The sequence below is a fragment of the Lygodium microphyllum genome, chromosome 16, assembly GCF_053477565.2.
Source record: "Lygodium microphyllum isolate KBCC chromosome 16, Lygodium_microphyllum_v1.1.10, whole genome shotgun sequence".
In the NCBI taxonomy this organism is placed as follows: domain Eukaryota; kingdom Viridiplantae; phylum Streptophyta; class Polypodiopsida; order Schizaeales; family Lygodiaceae; genus Lygodium; species Lygodium microphyllum.
The window spans coordinates 51,896,732-51,909,464 of record NC_141150.1 but is presented as its reverse complement, the minus strand read 5'-3'; the positions used below and the strand labels follow the sequence as shown (position 1 = coordinate 51,909,464).

The window sequence follows — 12,733 nt, the reverse complement described above, 5'->3', positions numbered from 1 at the left end:
TCCTTCTCAAAGTGTGTAAAAAACTATGTTCAAAAAATTTTAAAGTAAAAAAAGCTTTTAAAATATTTAATTAAAGAAAAGTTTAAATTAAAATATTTAATGAGAGAGAGAGAGAACCTAGGCCTTACACATGAGAGAGAGAGAAAACCTAAGCCTTGCAATATTTTCAAAGGGGATGGGGAAAAGAAAAAGAGAGATTATAAGAGAGAGAGAGAGGGGAATGGGTTTTAATTTAAAAAAGGGAGGTGAGAGGGGGGGGGGGGGGAGAGAAGGTCTTAATGAAAAAAGGGAAGGGGAAGAGAAAATAAAATATTGCACGTGAGAAAAAGAGGAGAGGAGGGAGGGGGTTTTAATTGAAAAAGGGAGGTTTTGAAAAATGGGTAGGTTCAGAAAGCCCTATGGAGGTTTTGGGCTTTCCAAACTATAGCTAAAATAATATAATAATAAGATGTTCTAAATTGCTTTCAATTTTGGATGGGTATTCTTCATTATTACCAATCTATAAACATTTACCCAAAATATTTACACTTCCATAAAGATTGACAATTTTCGGAGTTGGACAGGATGGGTTGGAAACCCTTAGATGGGTGGATGCTCGTCAAATACTAATACTACTAATAAGACTCAGAATCAGCAAGAAAAGGTTTCTGATTTCCTTCCTTTGCACGGGTATTATTATAAATTTGTAGCGAGGGGCTCTCTTTACTGGCACGTGCTTGCGTTGCGCCTGACACGTGTCGCGTACTGATAGGCTTCGGAAGCGCAGCCGTGTTTGTCGTTGCACGCAGCTTTTCGAGGAGTTCGGACTCCAATGTCGACTCTACACAGACGCCCTCGTGAATCGTCGTTTACGGCGTTTACCCTCCCCGCGATCGCGATCTCATTGGCTCTAAATGTAGCTTCCATCGCAGCTGCCTAAGCGTGAACCATAGCTGATCCAGACGCGGATTGCCTGCATGATAAAGAGGACATCAATCAAGTCAGCGGAGAAGAAGTGTAGCCAGGAAAAAGGACGACACACACAGGAACCGAATACGGAGACGAAGAAACGCATCTGCAAGTGCAGGGAGTTGCAGATTAGTCCATTGAAGAGCAGGGCAGGAAATAAGGCCAAATAGGAGGAAGCAGAAGAAAAGACCACCGAGAATATTATATCGCAGGAAAGGGAACTGCAGATTGGTCCATTAGAGAGCAGGGGAAGGAAGTAATGAAAATTTGAAAGCAGAAGAAGGGAAAAGAGCAGAAACGGAGAGGGCCGCAAATTTGTGGAGCTCTCTGTAACACACGATTCGTGGTTTGTTGTACTGAAGAGGAGTGGAAAGTGCTCATTCGATGCACTTCACAAAAGAAGGCGACTTCCCGAAGTAGAACACGAAGAAACAACAAATTGGCATACTTGAAAGGACAGACCAGCGAATGTGTGGTGCTCCCTGTATCACATGACGCATGGTTTGTTGCACTTAAAAACAGTGGACATTATGCTTTTGAAAGGGATGAGACAGGTTAGCCTGGTTGAAGGTGCTGTAGGAAATGCAGACACAAAAATGACCACTGGTTCTGGTGTTTCATCAGAGAACCTGATAGGGCTTATCCTTGCCCTGCTGTCTAGCGTTTTCATTGGCACGAGCTTCATTCTCAAGAAGATGGGACTCAGGCGAGCTGGTGCATCTGGAGTTCGGGCAGGTAGATCTTGTGGTTTGAACTTATTAATTTGAATATTGCTTCTTCTTGAGAAAGGAGAAGTTTAGTATTTTCTGTTGTGAATGATGTGAGACAGATGTCTTGCCTTTAGCATTAAGATATCTTATGTGTTTGGCAGGAGTTGGGGGCTATTCATATCTATATGAACCTCTTTGGTGGATTGGCATGATAACAAGTATTCTCTATTCTCCAACAGTTTTATTAGATCAATTGGTTTCAAGCATATTAATGTTCGTAAAGAACTGATTAGACACACACACACATACACACACACATGTACACAAAGAAAAATGGCCTATGAGACAAAGAAATGAGTACTTCTGAACATGTCATCTCGACTTGAGAACAACAATGAAAATGAAAAATGACCAATCATGATGACTATCTCTAGAAATTTTGTACCCTCCTAGAGGCAAGAATATCTATCTTGGGGTGGCCCAAGACATTGAGCCCACTAAGGGAAGGTACTTTTCTTTGATGGTAAGTGATGATGGCTCAAATTGGTGGAAGGTAAGGATATCGAGCGCATCGATGGGATTGTGGGTGCTATGCTCTATGGAATGTGGTTGATTGGTTTGCTGTGACCCCTCAGACGTGGATGATGTGGTGGCACTATTGGAATGGTAGCATCTAGTAAGCTAGCTTTGGATCTAGTGTTGAGAAAAACTGTAAGAACCTGTTGGCTCATTGACTTTATCTTTGTCTTTGTCCTGCTCCTCACAAGCTTCTCTTTGTATGTTTAGAGCTCGAATAAGTACAATCCTAGGCATCTTTGATCCTCATACACCATCACCTTGGAGAGGCCCAAATCGCTATCAGAAAAGGTAATGGAATCTCCCTCTAACCTCATAATTTACAATACATCTATGAATGAATTGCTCCTTAGACTCAACTTCTAGTTGGTATAACTAGCATGCATGCATCCTCAGACGTGTATACTATCCTATCTCAATCCAAAGTTGGTGTGACAATGTCCATATCTATTTGTGTATCCCATGGGGAGAGGTGGATGTCCATGTATGCTGGCTTGAAAATGAATCTCTTTATTGATACATGTAAGAAATAGTGCTGATATTGTGCCAACTTCATACCAAGGGGCTTTAGGGGGTCCACTCATGTATGATCTATGTTAATCTTTATAATATTTGCCCTGATAACATGATTGTGCTCTATATGAGTGACATCTAAGTATGGGCAATCTAGACTGTACTGTAATGGTGGGAGTGCATCCATCTCTAGTCCATGTGTCCTAACCATTACTGCATCTTTGTATGCCAACAATGTGTGTCCCCACTCTTTGCTAACTGTCTAGAGGAAGTCGATGCCAATCGCAGGTACCTATATTTAGAGAGCTCCCATATTCTTTGCAAGTAGGTTACTGATTGAAATAATACCTTTATGACCACAGGTGTTGCTTCAATCTTTTCTCTAATAATCTCATGGTGTACTGATGGTTTGCTCTGTATTATGTGAGTAATCATCATCACTAATGGCTTCTCAATACTCTTCTACATCTTTTTGCAAAGACTCGACCCCCATATCGGGGATGTGTATGGCAAGGCTGGGTTAACCAATGTATCAAATAGTCACAGTTTAGTCCAGGGTTCCTAGAATTGAGTATATGCATATTTTTCCTCAAGTTCTTCCAATTTTGCATAACCTCTTTTCAACCTTGCACTTGGTGCATCTTACAATGAAAATGTGGGTCTTGTAAATGTGACCCCTATATACACATAAGATCTAGTGTACTCAACCTTATTTCCTCCAAGAGTAAAGCTATGCGAGCAAAGCTCACACTTTCTCCCCATCATCTATCCACAGTTCGAGAGCTCATTAGTATAAATATTGTGGGATTAGCTTGCTTCTCTTTATCGGATATGTAATGAGGCATGTGTTGTTTACCTCTGTAAGCAACTTCAAGACCTTTGCATAGGAGGTTATATTAATACTTATCTTACAACTATTTGTGGCAGTGCACAATGAAAGTAGATCATGAACATGAGAGAGAAATAATATATATTAACGTCTACAAAAGGCCAAAATGACCTATGAGACCATGAGTTACAATCGTGTGTATGATGGTACAACTGTCTGGGTAAAATATGTATGTAGCACAAAGCAAAATAAGAAAGGAAACTAACTATGGCTATGTGTAAAACATAGAGCTCTATCTAGTAACAATGAGCTCCAAATGGTACAATCTCATGTGGGTATGGAGGATCTAGCTCTAGCCCGAGCAATAATCCCCTGTATCCGCCTATGAAGGTGTCATTGATGTCTGTGCCGAGGCCTAGGACGTCTGGATCGGCTAAGCTGAACAGCTCGATCAATCAGTATTCCTTGTTTGTGTGTGGACTGTGGCGGTGAGAGAGGCTCTCGTGTGAACTGTGGCTGTAATTGTATTGAAGTCTTTTGAGTCTCCTTTGCAAAGAAGTCTATGAGCTGCCTCTGTGAAGGGCCTCGATGTCCTGGAGCAGCTGTACTCCTGAGGCGCATGTCACGAAGTTGTCGCATCTCAAGAAGAAAGAGGCCAAGGCATCGTTGATCGGTAAAATCCATGACTCTAGATAGTGGTCCAAATCCATCTCTAAAGAGACAGTGGAAACGATCATGGACCTCATAATACGCTGGGCAGTGGCAAATATAATGCTCCTCTGTCCCTGGCTCTAATTGGCATATCTGGCATATGCGCTCCTCTGGTGGGATGGATCTATATCTACCAGTCTCAATCTCTAGCTAATGTGAGGAGGTGCGCAACTAGCCAATAGTACATTTGATCCCATGGGAAAGGTGGGTGTCCATGTATCTCGGGCGAACAATAAATCCATAATCTGTAGTATGAAGGAAATGCACACAGTAGAAAGCCATCTTTGTCCCTAGCTCCTGCCTTGGCATCAACCACGTCTGTTTGATATCCAACTGGGTAAGATCCATCCTGATGATCTTGCGGATCTCTAACCTGCTCAGATCAAGAGATGATGCATCAAGGGAGTACTAGAAGGGGGGTAACTTGTCCATGCTAAATCCATGCAGCTTAAATCAAGCCGACATCTGTGCATACCAACATGAAGTATCACCCTCTCTGGCAAGCTGACTGGAGGACTCAAGGGCCAACCGTGCATATCTGTGTCTGGGTAAGTCCCATAGGCTATGTATGTATGCGACCGATCGGGTGAGGGCCTCTACCACAATCGGTGTAGCTGCTAGCTTAACTCTAATGGTCTCATGTGGCATTGAGGCCTTATATCTTGTACCTTTCCTTTGCTAAGTCTGTCAATGGCCTCTGGGACCATACTTTCTGTAAAGAAAGTGGTGGTCTCTGGACAAGGCTCAAGTGGGTCAAGAAGAGGTGCCTGACCCTCCACAGTATAAAGACTAGTTGCATACTCCTCCCATACAGCGGGGGACATAATAGGTGTGGTCGGGCAATGCTCTTTGAAAAGCCTCCAAGCCTCTCTAGAGTCCTGGCTCAAGAATAACTGATATAGGTCTTGCTCCAGCTGGGCCAAGAATGTTCTCTTCTTTCGCCGTTTGAGGCGTCTAAAGAGTATTTGTGCCTGTTCGTGGGTAGTGGACCCCAGTGCTATCTCTCTTTGTAGGCCTGCTCTGGTCTCATGGCACTCATCATCATACCAGGTGTTTCGAGGTCACCCCGGTGGAGGCTTTCTGTGTGGGTCGTGAGTGTGGAAAGGCTACACCTGCAGCGATGTGTAGGGCCTCATTGAACTGCTGAGTCAACTCCTGTAGTGGAAGGTCGGGGTTTGCATCATGTAACAATCTAAGGATCTCTGCCTCATAGGTATCCTCTGTCTCCCTGGAAAAGAGGTATCTCGGGTGCCGGTGAGCTGCATGATGGATCTGCGTATCAGTGAATTGGAGGTCGATGGTGAATGATAGGTAGGCATGATCCATTGCAACTCCGAGAAGGCGTGGGGATACTGAGAGGTCGTGGATGTGAGATATCAGCATCGGTGGGGTAAGAACATAGTCTACTATGCTGGCACCATGTTGGTGAGGATAACATGTGAAGGCGCCGGATAGGGGGTATCTAGCTAGGCCATTAAGAATGGCCAACCTGTGTGTTGTGCCCATCTCCACAAGGTATCTCCCATATTCGGTGACTTCCCCCATATCCTGAGATGTCCTCTCCAGCTGTAGCTCTGACACATCCTGCTCCTGTAGCATCTCCTTAGATGCATCAAAGAAAGACATCTGATGGGAGGCTATCCTAGCATTAAAGTCTCCTAGTAAGATAACCTCTCCCTCCTTCGAGAACTCCCAAATATCCTCATCCAAAGCCACATATGGTGATTGCCCCTTGGGTGGGGCGTATCGGGACGTCATAGGGGGAAAATAGAATATGGCAACATACAAAGTGCGTTCCTTACCACGCACTCTCACCCGCATGTATCTGGCCTGCTCATCTCTGCGGACTACCTGGATCATCTGCTGTAGCTCCTCCCTGAATAACACTGCCACTCCTCCTGACCCGCGATTACTGTGGTTTGTGCGTGTCTCCTTCCTGCAAGCTGACTCCCACCTATAGCTTGTCACCTGTGGAAGTGTAGTATGTGGTCCTTGATGTGTCTCTGAGTAGAACACTATATCTCTCCCTCTGAATGTCTTCTCAAAAGCTCCCACATCCAATCGGAGGGCTCCATTACAGTTCTAGATTGCCACTGCAAGGCTGGTCCCATAGGTCCCATAGGTCTCACGCCGTCATTTGTGGCACCTCTCCATGACTACTACTCTCCCTTCTCTGTAGAAGGCGAGTTTGCCCTCCTCCCTGTCTGCCTTAATTTTTGGCATGCACTCCCTCATGTGGGCTAGTTGGGTTGGTGTGAGATCGTCATCACACTGGTCCCCTTCAATGTACGGCGTTGAGCTAGGAAGTCTCTCCTAGCCTCCATGGTGGGGAAGCGGAGAATGAGTGCATGCTCTTTTGAGCTCTCTCTTTCTGTGCTTTTCTTGCCCACTCTCCACAGAGAGAGAGAGAGAGAGAGAGAGAGAGAGAGAGAGAGAGAGAGAGGGAACATATTTGCATTGATAAAAAAGGAAAATGTTGAATACAAGGCTCCTATAGACAGTCCTTGCATGCTGCTATTCTTCGTCAGTGAGGGCGCAATAGCGAGATGGGATGGCCATTTTCTAACTTATCATCCCAATTCTAACCTATCCTTGAACCGTCCCAATCTTGTCCCCTTGTGAGAGTGGTAATAGGGGATGGCAATTCCTGTTCCCAACCCCGTTCCTATTTTTGTTCCCAAAACCTGTCCCTTGTCACTATGAAGGGCACCGAAATGTGGTAGTAGAATGCTGAGATGGCAGGCAAAAGTTGAGAGAATGGGGACGATCTGATGTGTCATTGATCAGGTTTGATAATCATTATGCATCCATTGGAGACGGATCTGGAGTGCTGTACAGTTGAGAGAGTGCTGAAAATCAAAGGGCGGCAGGCAAAAGTTGAGAGAATGGGGACGATCTGATGTGTCATTGATCAGGTTTGATAATCATTATGCATCCATTGGAGACGGATTTGGAGTGCTGTACAGTTGAGAGAGTGCTGAAAATCAAAGGGCAGCAGGCTGGTCGCCAAAATGCAGCAATTTGGAGGTTGAAAACTGGTAAATGCAGTAGTGTACCACCGCAATTGGAGGCTGAAATCTGGTCATTGAGACTATAGGCAGCAGGACGGCAGTTGAGAAAGGTGTGTCAGATGCTGAATGGGCTTGCATTGATGAAAACACCGGCTGACTAATGTGTAGGAGATGATTGAACAGCAAGGCAGCCTGCACAACTTGAAAATGCAGGTGTTTGGGGCTATAGGAGTAGTTGCCTGGTCAGCCATTGGAGGAGGTGCCGAAGGTGGAAACCTGCAAAACAAGGATGGGTTGAATGGTGGGTAGTGTGTCTATGCATAGATGAAGAGGGATCCTCCCAAATTAGGGTTTTGCTTATGGGACATAGAAACTCTCTAAGACCATGCACCGTTTAATGAAACTAATTACATGTTTAGGGGCCCTTTTAAAGAGCTAATCAATTTGTAATGCATTTTTAGCTTAACACCCCTTCCCAAGCCCAAAATTAAAACCAAGAAGGGTTTGAAAGAAAAAGCTCAAGCCCATTTTGCCCCAAGGCATTCCATCCCAAAGTAGCTAGGGCATCGAACAAAGGGTGCTTGTCAGTTGCCCAATGGCCTACCAAGACTATAGAGGCAATAGTTATCTTACCAAGGGAACCCAAGTGATCACTCTAGAGAGGTCAAGGTATTGGACAAAGGGTGCTCATTGGCTACCGATTGGCCAGGAGGGTTTTTGTGAGGGTGTGTCACTCTCTTTTTCCTTCTTCTTTGAGGTGTATCATTCTCCTTTTCCTTCGAAAGAAGAAGACTGACCATTGGCATCATCGGAAAAGTGTGCAAGAGGGGGGTTCCCCATGCAATAGGACTAGAGGATAGAGAGTAATGCACTTGTGGGTGTGTAATACACATTGTAAAAGGGTAGCATTTTTGCTAATGATGTACAAGGTGTAGAGTAGTATGCTTTTGAGTGTCTAGTGATGGCCTAAAACCTTGACAATGATCTATTGTAGGTCTAAAGTAAGAGTTTAGATAGAAATAAGAGAAATCTAAATGTGAAGAGAAGGTGGGAGGGAAGAGTAGGAAATGTGGAGGTGAATGGGAAGCACCAAATTCACACTCCAATGAAATAAAAGATGAAGGATTACCTTGTTGTGGAACATCTCTGAGCATACAATCGATCCCTGCATAACTGAAGGAGCAGCATAGATATAATCAGACTCACACAAAAATGAACTGTATGAACTTGCCACTGGGCTTGATTGCGAAGAGTTTGAACTTTCGACTGTGTCTTGAGTGGATAGTCTTTCCTCAACTGCCTGGGAGGTGATTAGTCTCGTTAGTGGAGTGTTCCAATTGAGATATACCTTGTGAAGGAGTATGAGATGAAGAAAAGCTAGGCCGTTGTGAATGATCCCTAAAAGAAAATCTAATAGATGGAGTATTATCCTCCAATTCAAGACCATAATACTTCCTCAGGGCTTCCATTAAAGAGGTAGCATGAGAAAGCATCAAAGGATCTGAAGATGGAGTTGTTTGAGCCATTGTGAATCAATTACATATCGTTGTGTGTCTCACACAAAACCAAGCTCTCCACGATAGCCACAAGATACTCTTTAGAAGAGCACCGGCCTTGATACTGTTAGAGTGAAGCAATGTGGAAGTGAATGACCGAGACAAAGAGGGAACAGAGAGAGAAGAGAGAGAGAGAAAGAGAAAGTGAAACATAGAAAATCTGTAGTGAAGAATGCTGTATAAGGTTGCAGAATTATACACGGGTGCAGAGAGAATATTTGCGTATGTCTCCACTTCGAAGATCTCAGTCTCCATGAGCCCTGAGGCAGTCTCCATGGTCTACAGCTTGAAATATGTGAGACACAACTTACAGAAGCTGCTGGAAATAAAGCCTATAAAGAGGCTGAAAATAATGCCCTAGATAATGCAAGTTAGTTGCAATTAATGCAACCGACTCGACAACAACTGTCCGTGTTGTCCAATTTTTGATGAGGAAAGGCCAGGAGGGTGCTCAACATAGATATCCTTCTTCAAATCTCCCTGGGTTGTCTCCGTACGTAGTATGGACTGATCCGTACGGTACGGTACGGTATGTATCCGTACGATTTAGTACGAAAAAATGGGCACTTTTTGGCCACTCTCCTTTAAGCCTACAACTTTCTTTTTTTCTTTCTCCTTTCTTTTTTTTTTCTTCTTTCTTTCTTATTTCTCCCCCAAGCCTCTCTCTCTCTCTCTTTCTCAAGCTTCTCACACCCTCTTTTTCTCTCAAGTCTCTCCTCTCTCTCTCTCTCTCAACCTTCTCTCACTCTCTCTCTAGCCTTTCTCTCTCTAGTTGTACTACTACCACGTACGAAAGGTTTGATACTGTACCATACTTTAGGTACCGTACCTTACGTATTAGTACCATAAGGTACCAACTTAATGGATACATCTTTCCCATTTGAATTGCACTCTGGGACGAGCTAAATGCTCCTTATATTAATATGATTCTCCCATGAGATTAGGTTATTTGAGATTCAAACAATTTCTCTCAATCTTCTCTCTCTCAAGCCCACACTTCTCTTATTTGTATGATTATGCATGTATGATGTATCCACTCCCATCTATGTAGTTATAAGTTGTAGATAGCAGTAGCGCATGTTGCGCATGCAACATTTGGTTTTGGCATGTTACCCTGAACCCTCAAGTACTCATCTTACATACTCTAATAGCATTGCTATTTAGACTTGAAATATCTATTCTATTATCTTTAGTCCAAAATAATCAAGTTATTTTTTTTCATACTAATATCGTACCATACCTTATAAAATTTTAAGGTTAGTACCGTATTTTATCATACCGTACCGTATCGTACCTTTCGTACCTGACAACTATGAAATCTCCATTAAGGGAATACAGACTTCACATCAAGCTGATAAACCTGCCATCTCCTATGGATGGCTAAGGCAAGAATGGCCCTACTGGTAGTCTCAGCTGTAGGTGCAAATGTGTCATGGAAATCCACTCCTAGCCATTGCATGAATCGTTTTGCAACAAGTTCTGCCTTGTGCTTATCCAAAGTGCCATCACTATGATACTTGGTCTTAAGGACCCATTTAACGCCAATCGGCTACTTAATGAGCAGGCCGAAGCATGAGATCCCAAGTGCCATTTTGCTCAATCACATCCAACTTTTGCTCCCTAGCCTTTTTCCAATGCTGTGGTTGCGAAGCCTCCTTCACAAAGGTGGGCTTCCTATCTTGCATAGCATGAGATATCAAACAATAGTTAGTATAAGCAAGCTTGTTGGAGTGTGCTTGGTTCCTCTAAGATCTGTGCAGGTCGTCTTGCAGCTGCCACTCCTCAATAACTCCCTGTATCCTTGCATCACAGAGTGTATCATGGGCCCAAGGAAGAGGCCAATACTATCCTCACTACTACGCCTTTGCTGAAGTCTCTAGAATGTCCATTGGGGTAGGCTCAACAAGTGAATCTGGTGGTGAAGCAATCTCTTTTTCCACTGATGGTGGAGCCTCAAGAGACATAGGCTCTAAAGACATTGGATGAGGTGCTCAACTATCACCTGGATCTCCAAGTACAGGATGCTTAACATCTCTCTTTGCAATGGAAAGCTCCATAAATTGAACACCCGGACTCATGTATACCTCCTGTGAAACGAGATCATAAAGCTTGTATCCTTGTGATTGTGAGTTATAACCCGTGAGAACTTGTCGTTTGGAAGCCGGCTCAAAGTTATCCCTATGTTTCTTTGGGATATGAATGTAAGCATCACACTTGAACACCTTGAAATAATACACATTTGGCTTTTGACCAAAGTAAGCCTCAAAAGATGTCATACAAACCATGGCTGATGGAGGGGATTCATTAAGGATGTGGTCAACGATGGCCATTGCTTTGGCCCATAGACATTGAGGCGTCTATTGTGTTCGTAGTCTAGTCAGCTCATGTGTGAGTCTGGGATATGCCTGATATTACTGGGTAATTTAGGCATTTTATAATGGTCATATGAGTGATTATTTAGGCATTTATTGCTGGCTGATCAGCATTAAATGCTGGCCGACCAGCTGCCATATTTTGGGCCTATTTATTCTGTGGCTCCTCCTCCTCTCATTCAGTTATCATCATTCTTCAAGTAGTCATCCTGTTGGAGAGAGGAGGTAGTGCTGGTGCCCACACAGTCAGTGACTCACTGTTGTACGTGTCATTCTCGTGTTTGGTATATGGATTCCATTTCCTAAGCACATCTTTGAGTTCTCTTCTTTTGCAGTGTTCTTTTGTTCTTTTGTTCTTCTGTCTTGTGTTCAGCAGTTTATTTCATCACTTGTCTATGCTTCCATTACTGCACCACTTCTAACGTGGTATCAGATTGTAGGATCTAGGTTTGTGCTGTGATTATTCTGTTGATCACAGGTTTTTCTTCCTCCTGCTGATCAGGCCTGCATTTTTCCGACCAGCAACTTGTGTTTTCAGCCTGCGCTTGGCTTTTAGCCTGCAATTGTCAGTTTGCTGCATTCAATGCTACACCAGCTTGCGTTTTTGGTTTTTTGCCCCTAACTGTGACTGAGCGATTGTTTGTACAAGCCGTTTTTGAATGGTTTTTCTTCATTTTGCAGCAGTTGGCCTTCGTTTTTGATAATACTTTTGTTTACACTGCATGTGAACTCTCATTTTTTAAAGTCTTTGCTGTTGGTTTGGCTGTATTCTCTCTCTGTATACCCTCTATCCTTTATCTTCTCTTCTTCTCCTCTCTAGATGGCTCCTCCGTGCACTTCTACAGATGATTAGTTACATGGATTTGACTATCTTGTGCGGAGTGCTGTGATGAAATCTTGGTTTGTGCAGAAGTGGATTTGGTACATTGTATGTGGAACTATTCCTTGCCCTTAGTGTCCTCCTTTTCCTCTTCTCGACGATTTTGATGAGGACAACCATGAGGAAGTTGTGCTTACATGGGATTCGGATGATGCCTGTGCGCACTACTTTGATGTATTTCTAAAGAAGTTCTACCGGTGGTTACCTCTTGTAGGACATCCCCAGAGATATGGCCGAAGCTTTAGATGTTGTAGGAGGCACCTTCCCCTATGCATGCTGTGACTCTTTATGGATAGCTTCAATAGATGAAGTTTGAGTCCTAGGACACCATTAAGTCATTTTTGCTTTATGTTACACAGGTACAGGACTAGCTTCGACACATGCAACCTACCCTTCGAAGGGCACATCTTGTGGATACGGTACTCTACAAGCTTCTCCCAGAGTTTGATGGAGTGGCGAATGCTTTGAGGGTGCATACATCCTCTACACTTGTGAACTTTACAATACATATGTCCTCAATGCTGCTTGAGCATGAGACATCTTTGCATTTACAGGGGAGGCTCTCATCTCATTATGGCGGATCCAGTGAGGCCTTTATAGCTTCAGAGAGGGGTGACAAGAAGAAGT

At 43.6% G+C, this 12,733-nt stretch overlaps 1 protein-coding gene and 1 pseudogene across 2 annotated transcripts in view; one reads left to right on the top strand and one right to left on the bottom strand.

Moving 5' to 3' along the window:
- The first annotated feature begins 706 nt into the window (after positions 1-706).
- Positions 707-12,733, top strand: part of LOC148022818 (putative magnesium transporter NIPA4) — a 66,552-nt gene continuing 54,525 nt past the window's right edge. Inside the window, exons 1-2 of one of the 2 annotated variants that reach the window (XR_015693546.1) lie at positions 707-1,683; positions 1,820-1,876. Coding sequence is in view for 1 of the 2 variants with exons in the window: in XM_087695741.1 (XP_087551867.1) it covers positions 1,440-1,683; positions 1,820-1,876 (301 nt within the window). In the remaining variant the exon portion in view is untranslated. The remainder of the gene's footprint in view (positions 1,684-1,819; positions 1,877-12,733) is intronic. The other variant, XM_087695741.1, reaches the window with a different exon arrangement.
- Positions 4,905-11,184, bottom strand: LOC148022820 (uncharacterized; annotated as a pseudogene).